The sequence below is a fragment of the Pleurodeles waltl genome, chromosome 2_2, assembly GCF_031143425.1.
Source record: "Pleurodeles waltl isolate 20211129_DDA chromosome 2_2, aPleWal1.hap1.20221129, whole genome shotgun sequence".
Lineage (NCBI taxonomy): Eukaryota > Metazoa > Chordata > Amphibia > Caudata > Salamandridae > Pleurodeles > Pleurodeles waltl.
In genome coordinates, this window is record NC_090439.1 from 727,412,481 (window position 1) to 727,428,968 (window position 16,488).

The window sequence follows — 16,488 nt, forward strand, 5'->3', positions numbered from 1 at the left end:
AATCTTGCAGGCAATTATTGGCATAGAAGAATTGACTACATTTAGGTGGTCATTCCGACGACCGCAAGGGGTAATGTAGCGTAATGTAGCGTCCGTACCGCCAACAGGCTGGCGGTACGGAGGCCCTCATTACGACCGCGGCCGGCGGTTTCCCGCCATTTTAGCCCCAGCAGTGATAATCCGCCAGGGGATTATGAAATCCCTACCGCCAGCCTGTTTCTGGCGGTTTGCACTGCCAGGAAGAGGCTGGCGGTAAGGGGTGTCCTGGGGCCCCTGCACTGCCCATGCCACTGGCATGGGCAGTGCAGGGGCCCCCTAACAGGGCCCCGGCCAGCTTTTCACTGTCTGCATAGCAGACAGTGAAAAGCGCGACGGGTGCAACTGCACCCGTCGCACGGCCGCAACACCGCCGGCTCCTATGTTGCGGCCTCATCCCCGCTGGGCCGGCGGGCGCAAACTTGGTTTGCGCCCGCCGGCCCAGCAGGAATGTCATAATGGGGGCCGCGCGAGTGCGGCTGCATTGGCGGCCGCACGGCGGTTATCGCCTGGCGGGCGGCGGTAGCTGGCCGCCAAGGTCGTAATGACCCCCTTAATGTGAATGAATTGAGATTTCTGAGGAAAGAGTTAGCTAGGTGTAAGTAATGCATATGCTTGGTTTGAAGATTTGGCAGATGAGGATAACAATAATCTATCTAATAGAAAGGAATTGCACAAAAGCTATAGAATGGTTCTGGGTGATGATGAAGTGAAGGGGATAGGTTTGACAACCATACATGTTCATAAATAGAGAACTAACAAACAACATTAAAAACAGGTCAAATTTGAAAAGCTATGGAGAGAAATCAAGTAAGAAATTAGATGGCCAGGCAAAGAAGACAAAGGCTGAAGCAGAAGAAGAAAGGAAAAAGTGTGCTAGTGAGCCTGAATTGGTTGTAACTGGAATTTCTTTGTAAGACGTGCATGAAAGTGATTTTGTGCGTGTTCGTTGGTGGAGATCTGATCTACTTGCATTAGGGAAGATCTGGCTAAATGTTGTACAGATGTAGAGAGAATACTGAAAATTTCAAAGGTACTTTGGGTAGATTTGAATACGTAGTTTGAAATTGTGTCTTAAGATTTGTGGGCTGAGTACAAGGTGGCTGTAAAACAACCAACACCAGAGTCTCAAAGAGTGCCTCCTCATTCTGGTCCAGCTAATATTGTTATGGAAAAGTTTAAGGAAGTGATTGCGCATCTGGAACAGAAACTTCCATAGAAAGAGATGACTTGGTGGAAGATCGTGAGGGCTAATCAAGAGCAACAAGAATCAGTACATGCCAGTGCTAAAAGGCTGGTGCAGATTTGTTAAAAGTACTGTGGAGTCAAAGATTTGACAAAAGAAGGCATTAGCAGATTCATATCAGTGTTTGTAATGGGTTTGCTTCTAGAGCTTAGTTCTCATATACAGCACAGTATGATATGTTAGCAGACTTAGGCGGTCATTCTGACCCTGGCGGTAAAAACCGCCAGGGCCGTGGTCCGCGGGAGCACCGCCAACAGGCTGGCGGTGCTCCTTTGGGCATTCTGACCGCGGCGGTACAGCCGCGGCCAGAAACGGAAAGTCGGCGGTGTACCGCCGGCTTTCCGCTGCCCAGGGGAATCCTCCATGGCGGCGCAGCTTGCTGCGCCGCCATGGGGATTCCGACCCCCATACCGCCATCCTGTTCCTGGCGGTTTCGGCCGCCAGGAACAGGATGGCGGTATGGGGTGTCGTGGGGCCCCTGTAAGAGGGCCCCACTTAGAATTTCAGTGTCTGCTTAGCAGACACTGAAATTCGCAACGGGTGCTACTGCACCCGTCGCACCCCTTCCACTCCGCCGGCTCCATTCGGAGCCGGCTTCCTCGTGGAAGGGTGTTTCCCGCTGGGCTGGCGGCCGGCCTTTTGGCGGTCGCCCGCCAGCCCAGTGGGAAACCCAGAATGACCGCCGCGGTCTTTTGACCGCGGTACGGTCTTCTGGCGGTTCCCGCTTGGCGGGCGGCTCCCGCCGCCCGCCAAGCTTGGAATCACCCCCTTAGAGTATTGACGAAATTCTCAAATCCACAAAGTACAGTAGTGATTGCTTTGCATCAAACAGAGCAAATTGAAAGAGAAATTAATGATCGGGCAGAGCAAGTATTTTCAGAGAAACAGTAAGAACAAGGTGGTAGATTTGGGTTTTGATTCTGATTCTGTTGATGGTGCAAATTTGAACATACAAGCAGTAAGTGTACAGGGAACTAGTGTTGAATGTTATTCCTCAGTGTAGTGGTAGAGGTTTTGTGAATAACTTGAATGGAACCAAAGCAAACCTTAACATGTTGAAGAAGTGTACTACTTGCCACTGTTACAGGTGCCTTGGTCACTGGAAAGGAAAATGTAGACAGAATCCAGATTGAATTCAAAATGATTTTGTTCCTAGATGCAGCAGAATTCAAACCAGATGCAGCCAATTGGGATAGTTGTCCCAGCCTAACTATCTTCTGCAGAGAACATGACAAATCAGAGCCACTTTAATACACATATGCCTGCAGCTCAAACGATGCAGCAAACATGAAAAATAAAATACCTGTTTTCCAATAAAGTCCTTTAATGAGTAATAATGATTTTCCACAGTTTCAGGAACTGTGATCAATTCACGAATATGGTGCCTGAGGATGAGGAGGACGCTTGGTGCGGTCCCAGAGGTAGACCAGAGTGGCCTATATGTAGATAGTGAGCTGAATGGTCACCCAGTATCATTTCTGATTTGCTCATCCCATGAAGGTTCCAAACCTTCCCCTCTCTCATGTAAACAAGATTAAGTACTCTCAATCAAACTAATTAATAATAAGGCTTCAATAAAAATGTACCTCCTGGAGAACGATCACAAATTTATAATTTCTGATACGAGCCCTGTAAATTGATTAGGTAGCAATATTATGTGTAAGATCAATTGCATGATTTATGGCACACCGCATGGAGTGGCAATTCAAACATAGGACAAGGATCCTGAATTTAAAATAAAATTGCAAGTTCTCACAAAAGATGATTTGGCTCCTGATTTAGGACTTACAGTGGAAGATGAGTTATGGAGTTTTACAGGTAAATAAATTGTGTTGATTAAAAGTGCAGAGCCAGTTAAAATTACGGTCAAACGAAGTGCAGTTTATCCCCAAACTCCTCAGTACAAGCTTACATGTGAAGCAGTGGAGGGCATGGACCTCATAACAGAGAAAATGACAGAGCAGGATATTTTGAGAGAAGTGTTAGGTAGTCCCTGCAACTCACCTAGGATGGGAATTAAAACTCCAAGGGGCAAAATGGAGGAAGGCCAGAGCCCTGAGAAAAATTAACTAAATTGTAGTTCCATGCTGTACTGTGGTACAGAATCCTGCTGTGATTTTATTTCAGATTCCTGCAAAAGCAGACAGGTGCATAGTCATCGACTTAAGCCAAGCGTTCTTCATTCCTCTTTCATAAAGATAGCCAATATCTTTTCCCATTCAGCTTCTTGAATAAAGCACTTGGTGTATACTTGTGTATACCACAAAACTATACAGATAGCCCCTCAATCTTTTGTCAGATTCTAAAGAAAGATTTGCAAAGTCTGCAGCTGCCCTGTTACTCAGTGCTACTGAAGTATATTGATGACCTGATGGTCGCATCTAAAACAAAAGAAAATTGTATGTTGGATACAATTGTGCTCTTGAACCATCTAGCTGATAAGCGTTATAAGGTGTCTCTCACAAAAATGCAGTACTGTTTTGTGTTCCCTGTAGTACTTGGGTTGGACACCCGTATTTTAGCCACAGGCTCGCAGCTTGTGCCTTTAAATAAGTAGACACATTTTATTCATTATATTAATTTCATACTTTTTAGTGCAGCCAGCTTTTAGCTCAATGTTATTATATTTTAATCTTTTTTGGTAAGGCATTGTTGCATGGGCTCTCATTATCTTAATGAGGCTGCTGGAATTAGGCAGCAGCATCACCTGAATAGTGGGAACTGAGTCCAATTCCACACCATGTGACAATTGTCAGCCTAATTCGGCCTTCCGGCTAACTAGCAGAGCCTCGCCTCTGCCCAAGAGCAGGGGTGATTGTGGCAACTGGGAGAATGACATGATTTACTTCTCAGGGAAATCGTGGTATATCGGAGCTCATCCTTTTCTCTCAGTTACATTAGTCTCAAACATGCAAAGACAAACAAAGGCAGAGAATGGTTCATTAAGATTTATTACAACAACTGCGTCTTTGATAAAATGGCATGAATTGCAATAATTAGGATGATAAAACACGCTAGAAGCAAAATGGTGACAAGGAGAGTGAAACACAAGAAAAGTCCCACAATACTGTCACTGTGCATAACATATGTGGTTCCTACCTAAGCTATGTTAGAGCACAGTGTGATAAGCCCTAATCTGCCCTTCAGGTTTCCCCTCTGTGAAGACATCATCTTGCATACCTGAGCTAGAGAGACACCATCTCCATGTAGACCAGGGAACCAGTAGTCTCAGCAAACAGCTGTAGCAAAGTCAATCAGCCTGCAGTCATGGGCATCTGGCTGGAATCCCCCTCTAACGTATATGGGACAAAGAAATGTTTTTATAATAAAACAACTAATGTTCTGGAAAAATGTCCCCATGTAAGAATGTGTATGTTTCTGTGAATACTGGAGATGCAGTTTACCACTTTGCTATCAACTCTATCTCACTGCAGCCTTGTGGAAAGCACAAAGTGAAAAGAATATCTTGCTAGAAAAGCAGTGCTTTCCTAGGTGAAAGAACAACTAGATGAAGAAAATTAAACAACACCGCACATGCGTTTTTTGCTAAAATAATAAAACAAAGCAGAATAAAATGTAACTGCGCTAAAGGGCAGAAGCGGCAGGCCTAGTTGCTAAAATAACGTGCCTAAAAGCAGAACTAAAGTGGCTATACAACAGCATAGTTGTTTGCGTTGCACACTTTATCAGCCCCTCGCACGCATTACAGTTTGTGCCCTGCTCAAGGCTGTCATGCTCAGTATGTAATCTTCTAAGTAGTATTGCTGCTCCAACAGTTAGGAAGCCATCCCTCATATTTAGACATATTATCACATAGGTCTGTTCTTAGAACACTGTAAGATTTGTTAAATAAACACCACGCAGGCCTAAGGACAGTAGATTGCATTCCAGTCCTGGCTGTCCTGCAACATACGCCATTCCCTTGACAGCTTTGCTGATTCTGGCACTGACTTTTCAGCCAACCAAGAGGATTGCCAGCAGACAACTGGCGGACCCTTGCCTGCCTTTAAGGTATGGGGTTGGGGACCTCCCATTGACTGGGACAGGCAGAAGGGTTACCACCTCTATGCTCTCAGGTTTTAGACATTTGAGTGTAGGTAGGAATCTCTAGGCTTTAAGATCATACCAAAATGGTGGGAGTTTTTATCTTTTTCACTCTGATAGTAACAAAGATCACTATGTTATGTTTCATCTGCCTAATTATGGCTGCCTATGCTCTTTATAATCAGATGCAATTGCTTCAATAAATATATTGAAAGTTATTCTGCATTTTCTCGTTTGCCTTGGCATGTGTGAGTCTTTATGCAACTGAGAGGAAGGGGTATGGTCCGTTAACCAAAACGTTCCTGAGAAGTCAGAGTGTTGTGTTTAGGTTGCAACAAACCACCTTCACCTTCTAGGTTTGTGTGAGGCAATGGGAGTTAGCCAAAAGTCAGGTAGACAGCTTCCAGATGGTGTAGGACCGACTCAGACGCCCACAATCGGTGGTGCTGCTGCCCTAAACTACGCAGTCCTATTCCTAAAATAGGAACCATACCACAGTACTATATGAGAGAAGTAATCTATTTGAGGCATCATATTGAAAGAGGCCAGAAAAGTATCCAAAGGACATGCTTCTGCAGTCCTCAGAATGTATCCCCCAAATGTGCAAAGAGAAGTGAGAACATTTTGGGAACGGTTGGCTACTGTAGACAGTATATTCCAAACGTTTGTCTCATTGCAAAGCCTTTACCAAAGCTTACTCACAGCAGTGTTTCTGATCCTGTGCCATTTTAGAAGAATGCATGAGTGTCTTCCTTTACTTTAGAGACAAACTCTGTAGCACACCCATTGGAGCAATGCCAAATTATGAAAAAGATTTTTGCCTGTTCTGTCATGAAACAGACGTGTGTGCATTATTTGTTGTAAAACAAACAAATGGTGAAATCCAAAGACATGTTGCTTACTTCTCTGCCAGATTACATCTAATTGCTGCTACACTTCCTGAATGTCTAAAATCAGTAGCAGCAGTTTGTCTTGCAGTTCAGCAATATGGAGGGTTTGTTATGGGTTACGCACCTACGGCCTGATTTACATGTCGGTGGAGGGAAATATTCCGTCACAAAGGTGATCGATATCCAGTCCGCCATATTGCGATCCCATTCTATCCCATGGGAGGTGTAATTTGGTGGATGGGATATCCGTCAAGTTTGTGAGGGAGTATTCTCTCTGCCGACATCTAAATCAGGCCCTTACTGTGTTATTTCCTCATTCAGCTGAAAATTTGCTGACTCATAGACAAACTCAACAGCTGACAAACAATCATCTAAGCGAATATGAGCAAATGATGTTGGCGTCTGACTATATTTCAATCAGTAGTTACAATACCCTGAATCCCACAGACGATAAGGTACCCTGAATCCCACAATGCTATTGCCAATTGCAGACAGGGATAGTGATAGTGAGGACTGAGAACATTATTGGACTGATGAAACAGATTTGTGTACCAAGACAAGACCAGACATACAAGATATTCCACTTGAACAAGCTGATCATATTTTATTTGTAGATGGTCTGTGTCTGAGAGACCAGAATGGAACATTAAGAGCAGCATTTGCAGTCTGCACCTTATCAAATACTGTAAAAGCATCATACTTGTGTGATGTAACTTCACCAGAAGTAGCAGAAATAATTTTGCTTATGATCTGATGGATTGAGTGTTGCAACTGACAGTCAGTATATTTTCGGTATGGTCTACAATTTCGTACAATTGAGGTCACCAAATATTTTTGTGACTTCATTGTGGAAATGTTAAGAGCACTGCAACAACCTAAAGAGAAGTCTGTAATAAAATGAGCTTACTGTAGATCAAGAACTGATATGTACCACTTAGATAAGGCAAAATATGTTGCCCTTGAATCTGCTATGATCAGTTCAATTAACAAGGACAATGTAAAACTCCAAATACAAAATGTAGGTTGTTTCTCCATAACTACAGTTAGACATTAAATAAGCTAAAGGAGCTTCAGGATGAATCATGAGAAAATGAGAAAAGAAAATGGGAAATAGCAGGTTGTACAAAAGACCAGAATGATGTGTGGGTAACAGCTGAGAAGTACATTCAACTTTGTTCTCTGTGAGTAGGCAAACTCATGGTCCAACTCATCTTGGTCAAGATTTTAAGATTGGACTTTGTAATAATTATTGGTACAATCCACACTTTAAATCTGTTGTTGGGCATTTGTGTGAACGCAATGTTACCTGCCATAACTTTGGTGACTCTGAAATATATAGGCAAGTCCAAAGGTCCTTTATCTAGGTACAATTAGATTTTGTTGAGATGCCAGTTTATAAAAATCTTAGGTACATACTTGTGATTGTATGCTTGTTGTCTTGGAGGGTAGATGCCTACAGAACTAAGAGAGCTGACAGTAAGAAGTGGCCAAACTACTGATGAGGAAATTGATCCCTAGATTTGGTTTGCCAACTTCTTTAAAGTCAGATTAGAATACTCAATTAAAAAAAGAGTGAAGCAATGAAATTATTCTGCACAGCCTCACAAACTGTGTAAGCATTCAATTGTAGTTACAGACAAGAAGCATTCAGAATTGTTAAGAGACATAATGGCACTCTGAAGTCCAAGTTGACAAACGTGTGTGTGTGCCTCTATATCACCAATGGTCAGAAGCACTTCCTCTAGCACTCATGGGCCTCGGGAGCACACTGGATGAGGGGAGAGGTCACTGTCCTCATGGGGAGGGCCATGAGGATTCCTTGCATCCCATCAGCTGCATTTGTGTCTATTATTGATGACATTGTACTGGATTACTGCAAATGTCTGACTGATGTTTATGCTTTATCTCTCATCATGTGAATTTGGGAACACCTTTGCCAAAAGACAAACCATGCCATATCCTCCAACCTAGGGACTGGGTACTAGGGAGGAAGCACATTCTCAAGTCTTGTTTGGAGCCAATGTGGAAAGCCCTCTATAAAGTCATCTTTGGGATGAACGCTGCTGTAAAATGTAGAGGTTTTCCACAGTGGATCCATGCATCTCACACAAACAGAATGAAGATTGCAGATGAAGAAGTGGTGACACCAACCACTGATTCACAGTATCAACCTCAAGTTTACTGCATAGATCTAGAGGTAGGTGAAGATCAAGCTTTAAATGAAGAACAACAAGATCAGACAGATCAAAATGAAAATCAAGAAACTCGGAATCAGAGAGTGAAGCTGAACATTTGAGTTTCCAGAACACACAGAGGGAAACAGCTTGCTCTGAAAGATGAGAATCAAACTGTTTGAGACAGAATCAAAAACCAAGTGGCAAGTGAAGATGAAGGAAACAGATGTTGTCATAAGTGAATCTGAAAATAATAACATGCATCAAGGAGATGAGTGGCCTGAGCCTGTGAGGGGTAGGAAAATAATTAACAAGAATGCCCAGGGGCCAGAGACAATCAGAGATGAACCAGAACAAGAGAATACAATACTCTGATTACCTTGAAGTAAGCACCAATCAATTAAGAAATCAACAAAAGTGAGAGTGTTTGATAGAATGTATTCAGTTCCTCAATGGTCCTATTTTGGAAATACAGAATCAGAGGTTGGAGATGTGAAAGTCTATGATCTGAAAGGTTGCAGATTTCTATTTTGAAGAACCACCATGAACTAGTAAGTAAATAAAAGAAAAGAAGAGAAAGTTTTCTTCCCATTTGACAACATTTTGTTACACAATATTTCATAGTTAGAATCTGTTTCATTTTTTTAACTTAGGTATACAGATGAAGATTAAGGGTTTCTATAAATCCTCAAAATACATTTTGAGTTAATTAACTGCATTTTTTAAAATTGCTGAAGTTTTCCAGATTCTTTCTTGATTTTGTACTCTTCAAACAATTTGGGATTTTTTGTTCAGTATTTTTATAGAAACATAGATGCTGTTCAAAAGTTTGCATAGTTCTATTTGTTTTTATATTAAAATCTCTAGTTGGCTTACTCTTGTGTTTGGTCTTGCCTGTTGGATGTGGCCCTCCTACAAATAGTAGTAAAGAGTTAACTACTACATATGATGGTATAATGGACACAAGGTTATCACATTGTGATAGGTTTCTAGAAAACATTAAGGAGAATGTTTACTCAAATTTGTTGTTAGAATGCGTGAATATAATGAGAGTGAAAAAGGGCTACACTTGTACATGTCCTCAAACTTCAATGTCAGAGGGTGTAACCTATTTGCCACTTCCTCTGGCATATTCTCTGTCTTGCAATGTTTTTGGTAATGTTTTCTTGGATCAAGAATTCCTAGTTACTTATCTTGTGGACTGCAAGGTTTCCTTGGAAGCACTTTCAGAAACCGAGGGTTTAAAATCAATTTCAAATCATTTAAGATCAATTACACATTCTAGTCTGGAATGTGATAAGACTAGCAACCAGTTTGTGAGCAAACTGAGTTATGTTGGGCATTCATTGATAAAACAAAATAATGAGAGAAAAGTCAGAATTAGCAAAAAACTGGGAAGAGAGGAGAGAGATTTAATGAGAAATATCAAATATTCGAAAATGCATCCTAGACTGACAGTGGAACAGGAAAAGAAAGGCTTAATGTGCATGATAAGTGAGAATTCTAAGAGTACGGAGTCAGTTGAATTTGTTTTTGATTAGGGAAGAACCGGTAATGAGAGGAATGTACTATGCTTGTGGTAAGACTGCTCATTTTAACCTCCCAATGATTTGAATGGGAAGTTGCTATCTTGTATTAGTGTTTCTGCATGTATCTCATGTATATGAGATGAATGAAAGGAATGACATGGATCTTAATGGTCAAAGCATGGCTATATACAGGTATTGATGGATGTATCTGGTGTTTTGATTCCTCCAACTGGTGTGTGAAAATTAGAAAGTTGGCTACTCTAGTAGATTGCTTGGCTATAGCTATGCATACAATGATTATGCAAACCCACCTTGCATTAGATATTATAATTAAGAAGGAAGGAGCACTCTGTCAGGGGTTCAGGGCTCAACAATATTGCACCTTCATCCCTGGCAATACCAAGCTTAGCAATTTCTATATAAGTGATCTAACCAATATTGTGCGTGAGACAAATGCTCTTGAAGAGCATGACTTGTGGGAATCAGTTGATGTGTGATTCAGTGAAACTTGAAAAGGTTTTGCAAAGGTGGCTGAATGGTTTGATAGTAATAGTGGGGGGGTGAATAGGAAAATACTAAGCCTAGTAATTATTATATTTGTATTTATGTATAATTTGTCTTATTCTTCTGCTAAATTTGCTTTGGGTAATATGTATTAAAAAGGATTCAATTTGTGAGTGTGTTAAAAAGGTATCAGCAATGCCTACAAAGGACAAACACAGACATGATGTTGAAATAGAGGAAACTGAGAAATGTAAGGCTTGTGTTTATGATGAGATGAAGGCCTTGGAAGAATTTAGGCACAAGAGCTGAAGATGATATAACTTGTGTTATAAAAAAAGATCAGTGGGAATTTGATGATTGAATAATGATTCAGATGGGGTACTGAGAGAGATGATCTTGATTTATTAAAAATGTGTTCCTAATGTCATGAACATTTTCACATTTAAAATAAACCTCTGCACTTTGTAAAACTGTATTTTCCTGTGCTTGTCTAAACTAGGCTCAAACTAGGCCTACCTTCCACTGTGAATTGTAATTCAGCCATGATGTGTGTTTTTATTTCTCCTTACTTTACCCGTAACAAAATGTGCACTACGACATGCTCTGTGATGACATGCAGTTTTCACAAAACTCCAGAGGAGCCCTTTTTCACTACAATTTTAGGATGTTCCTGCCTGTGCCACTGCAGGCCTCTTGGTAATATGCAACTCTCATTATTTTGAGTGTAAATAGATTTGTACTGACACATTCAATGCCATTTAGTCAAAAGGGGTTATATGAATATTCATTTGGGGGATGGTGTTGGGATGGTGTTAGATGAAGTTGCATTACATTTTGAATACTGATTTGTCAATTTGATCACATTATCCTGACAATGCAATTTTCACTGTGTATTTGGTTATATATGAACTCAGTTTAGGAGGTGAGCCAAGTCTGGTTTGCCCCAACTTAGAAAGCGGAACCTAGTCAGTCAGTTTCCTGCTTATGTCGTAGAATAATTTTGGCCTGAGATTTGACTTTCATTTTTTGCTTTCTGCATTGTACTATTTAATAGACCTTTTACCTTTCCTGCTCCTGATTGTTGTAAAGTGGTCCTTTTTGAATGGTCACCCCCCTCCAATTTTGCTGTAAGATGCTGTTGTTTTTTACCTTAGCAGTGTACTGAGGCATGCTGACCAGGCCCCAGTATCAATGCTCTTTTTCTTAAATTGTATGTCGAATTTCATAGGCCAATTGGCAAAAACCTTACCACTCCTGTAAGTCCCTAGTAAAGGGTACCCAGACCAAGTTTGGTAACGGGGGTCAACAGGGCTGCAGCACTGATTCTGCCACCCTGAGTACCCCAAGTAAACGAAAGACTGCAGCACTGCAATGTCTGCCTCCCCAAGAAGCCTGCTGCTCAAGGGAGACTCTGCCCACACCAGGTGCAGGCAGAGTCTCTGTTGTTGCCCAGGGACAGGTCAGTCATCCCTAAGGCAGGCCACCTCTAGCCCAGGGGCAGGGTGCACTGTCCCATGAGTGAGGACATTTGTGCATGAGCACATAAGCACTCCTGCTGGCATCTAAAGGCGATGCTGGCCCAAGTAACTTGCGGTCCATTGGATAACATGGGCTAGCATCTGACCACTGCTCAGATGTCCAACTCTACAATGGCCCGACAAATTCTGTCATGTTTGGTATCAAACACTGTGTTTTTTAACCCAGAACATGATGCCCGTGTTTAGGATTAAAAAGGAGATGCCCAGGTGGCACCCTTAGAGGGTGTCCACCACGTTATCGAGTATTGCACTGTTTTGGTCGGCTCTCCTGACCCACTGCCACTACAGAGAAGGGTCTGACCTCCTGATGGTGGTGCTATCATCTTGGCATGATGTAAGACAAAGGGCCTGGGCAGGAAGGAGGTCACACCTCCTCCCACCCAGGCTGGCTAGTGATATAAACATCAGGGTGGTGAGCCTCAAGGGCCTCAAGGGCTTCCCCCACCTTTGCTGTGTACATGGCTGTCCCCCCAGTGGAGGACAAAGCCCTTCCCGCCCTGCCTGGTGAGGCAGGCAGGAAATTAGTTAAGCAAGGGGTGTGCACCTCCAAAGGACATTCCTCACCTTGTAGGTGAGTTAGGGGGTTTGCACAGCTGAGGGAGGGTTCTGCCATCTTGGCAGACCCTAGAAATAGTGGGTTCTGGGTAGAAGAGTGATGTACTCTCACAGGAAGGCATCACTTCAGGGGCAGATTAGCTGCAGGGACTACTAGCCCATTGGCCACTGTCCCTCACACCCTTAAAAGCCCCCTTGTCTGTTGCCTACCCAGAAACCAAAGGCCACATTACATTCACTGACTGCAGGGCACCTCCCCAGCATAGAGACCGACGTCGCCAGTGACCCCTCTCCTGTGGGATTGCTGCCTTAAGGAAGTGACTTTGACTGGAGCAGCAAAGCATCTTTGGCACAAACAGCCCGGTGATTGACAGCGAGAAGTCACCTCGGCACCCTCAGTTACCAGACATGGTGGTGAAGCTCCAACTGTCAATTCCTGGTCTTGAGCCCCCAAAGACCTTTACACCTGAAGGGTAGAGTGTGAGTTCACTCTCAAGTCCAGTTTTGCAACGGAGTGCAAAAGCACCAGCCACTGTGGACCGTTCAGCATCAAGGACAACCAAGTCACCCCTGCAACCGGACTCCCTGGGCAAGGTAACATAAGTCTGACTGTTGAATTTTAGTCTCGGTCCCCCCAGAACCTTAAATTCCCGTGGGTTCATTGGAACCCTACAAGTGCTCGAGTGCATTTTGCTATTTTCCCCATTCACTTCAATGGAAGCCCTTTAATTCTGCAAAGTACTGTATTTTCTAAAGACTTAAAAATTCACAACCCCGGTTGTACAAAAGCTACAAAGCTGTTTTGGTGTCTAAATTGAGGATAAAATCTAATCTATTTTTCTAAATTGGTGTTGGATTTCTGTTGAGTCGTGTCATTTACTCATCGTCCATGTTGGTAGTGTGAAATAATTACACATGTTGCTCTAAGTAGTCTCACTACTCTTTGCCACACTACCAGGACTGAGCTAAGGTTTGCTGAGAGTGAATCTGAGGTCTACTACTGGGTATTGTGTTGGTATTCCATGGTAAGACTACTCAGTCATACCATATAATACCTTCATCTTGCTGCACTGAGTCAAATGTTGCATCACTGCTATACTAAATTTGAAGAGTCAAGCCAACTTGTTTCATGTTCATGGACTGCAAAATGTTGTACCTCTAAAGTTCTTTCCAAATCCCATGGAAGGACCAACACCACCCTCTGCTTGATGCTGGTTGTTTGATTTCTCTTTCATGACGTCATCATCACTGGAAACCTCATCAGAATGTTTCTTCTTTTTCTTCTTTTTCTTCTTCTGTCGAGGTGGAAGCTTTTTTGGAAAACTGAACATTGGGAATATGACAAGAAGCATTGCCATGGCACAGAGTAGAAACCCACTCCACCTAAATAAAGGAAATAAAAAGCAGTGTCAAAAAACTTTTTGAAATCCTTTACTTGCGGAATGGAGCTTACTATGCAAAGTGACTAGAACTACCTCCATCTTGTGTCTTCTGTGTTGTAGATAAGTATCCGCACACCCTTATATGCTGCATTCCTAATCTATAGGTATAAACAGAGTGACCTTATTTCTTATCTGTGTATTCAGTACTTTTATAAAAATCTAATAAGACCAACTGGGCGGGCACAACTTGTATGCTGTTATGATTACCCATTTATAGTTTAGTAACATGTTGTAAAAATGTTAATAGCATTTTAATACAAAGTTGAAAGTTAATATCTGAGTCGGCCCATTAGGTGTTTTTATCTCCAGGAACAAGTTGAAATATATAAAGGCATGCAATCACCATCTATACTCACTGCAGCACTGTATTTCAGTAGTGTTGATTTACCTCCCAAACACTAGTTGCTGCAGATAACATATTGAGGTGGGCAAGCCTACAAATTAACAGGGACTGCTGAGCAGGAGCCGAACTAAGCCTCATCTCTGGCTCTACGAGCCAATGCCTGACCCAAGTCATGAAAATGCTTACCATGTAAGCCATGCCACAAACATTCTATGATAAAGTCTCTTCAATATTTCAAACATGTTTTTATTTAACATGCAGAAGTGTTTCAAGACAGTACATCAGATTATATCACTCCTTTGAGACGTATTTATTAAAAGGCTTTAGACATAAATTTAGACACACCCGCACTGATGGCAATGCTGTTATTGAACTAAGACCAGTGATTTATTTGTAAAAGAATAGGTGCAGAGGTCCAAAGTTTTGCTCAGAAGCCATCGGCCGGCACCATAAAAGTACAGGGTGCTGAATAACAAGACTGTGAGTATTGATTCCACCACATGTTTCTTTAATCCATCACCAGAACCTCCCTGCCCCTTGTTTTCACTCCTGCAAATTCCTGCTTTTTCCCTGTCACAGTGTTTATGTTTTTCACTGCCATCTTCCTTCTGCCTTGTGTGTTTTTCACTCTCTTAATGAGGGTCAACATCTGTTAAGGAAGAATAACTGCCAGTCCCCAAAAAAGACCCTACATTCAACCATCGGCTCAAATTAAGCATGAAAAAGAGGCAAGTCAGTTGTCATGTATACCTCAAATGTGGCCTAGATTCCTGTCAAAGATGGATCAACATTATAGTCTATTAATCAAACACAACTCGACTCTCATATTTAAAGTTGCTATTAGATATGATAATGTAGAAAAAGGAAAGTCAGCGAAATACAATATTTGCCTACATTCACACAATTTACAAGCAGGGCGGCTGAGATTGATCACAGCTTTTCGTGTTTTACGTTGTGCATTTCAGTCACAAGATGGGAAACTTTTACATCAAAGGTTACTGTTTGTCTGCAATTCTTGGCACATGATGTAAAAAGCAGGAGTCTTCTGACTTTTCTATAATGAGAGCTACTTCTGATAAATCCTGAGCTACTTATCACTTTGACACGTTACACTAGTGACCACATCAGCGACAATCACAATAGTGACCATACTTTTCAGAATTGCTAGTGGTGACTACCAAGATGTATGTCACAATTTTGAGTCATGACAAAATATAATTTCCAGGACATTGACTAATACAATATTATGAATGTACATACATATAGATAAGTAAAGATTGATTTGCTATTTTAAATTCCACATCTACATAAATTTGAAGATTTCTAGATGTTCAAGATAAATTGATATGGAGTAAAACTATAGTTATACTTTAACAAAATATAGAGCTTTTTATCAAATATTCACTTTCCATTTTGGGTTAACACACTCGTAGAAAATCTTGTCTTTTTCTGAAAAAAATAAACTTTTGCCTTAGAGATCAGATTTCATGCATGGTCTGTAGATGTCAGCGTGTTGCTTTCTTTGTGCAAATGCGTTACATAGACAGATTCTATCCCACCAGCCCAGGTTTTACCATGACATGTCAGCGATGCCCACCATATGCCAAAGATGTGAACAGTATACCAAAGATGTCCATCATTGTGTCAGGGCCATAACTGCGCCATTATGATCCACGATATAGCTAAGAATCCCCACATAATGTCAACCTTGGGCATTTGTATTACTTCAAGGATGGTAAGGATTATGTAATAGAAGGATGTGATTATGTGATGCTCACAGTATGGCGAGGTTAGATCCAACTAGGACAGGGTTTGTCTAAGGATGCCCAGCATATGTCAAGATCTACCATTATTTTACCACAGCCAACATTATGTCAGAAATAGGCCTGTTTGTGACAGAAAGTGAAGCATTATTTTGTGGGTTCCAGACACCTCTGGTGTTCTCTGACACCGAGAATGGCTTTCAGGACGATATTATGTCTTTCAAGGAAGTACACAATGCCAGACAAGTACACAACACATACATAAATGCACTCTTATACATACACATGGGCAGAGAAACATATACACAAATACACACACATACCTGCACACACCACTCCCTGTCTGAAACAACCAAGGATCCCACACTACACATAGTGAGCTAGCACAGCAACCTAGCCATCCCACTGCAAAGGGAGTTTGAGT

At 41.9% G+C, this 16,488-nt stretch overlaps 1 protein-coding gene across 1 annotated transcript in view; it reads right to left on the minus strand.

Annotated features, from left to right (window-relative positions):
• The window catches only part of SLCO5A1 (solute carrier organic anion transporter family member 5A1), a 310,785-nt gene that overhangs the window by 92,969 nt on the left and 201,328 nt on the right, over positions 1–16,488 (minus strand). The window contains exon 4 of the mRNA XM_069220306.1: positions 13,673–13,899. Within this exon, the coding sequence (XP_069076407.1) occupies positions 13,673–13,899 (227 nt within the window). The remainder of the gene's footprint in view (positions 1–13,672; positions 13,900–16,488) is intronic.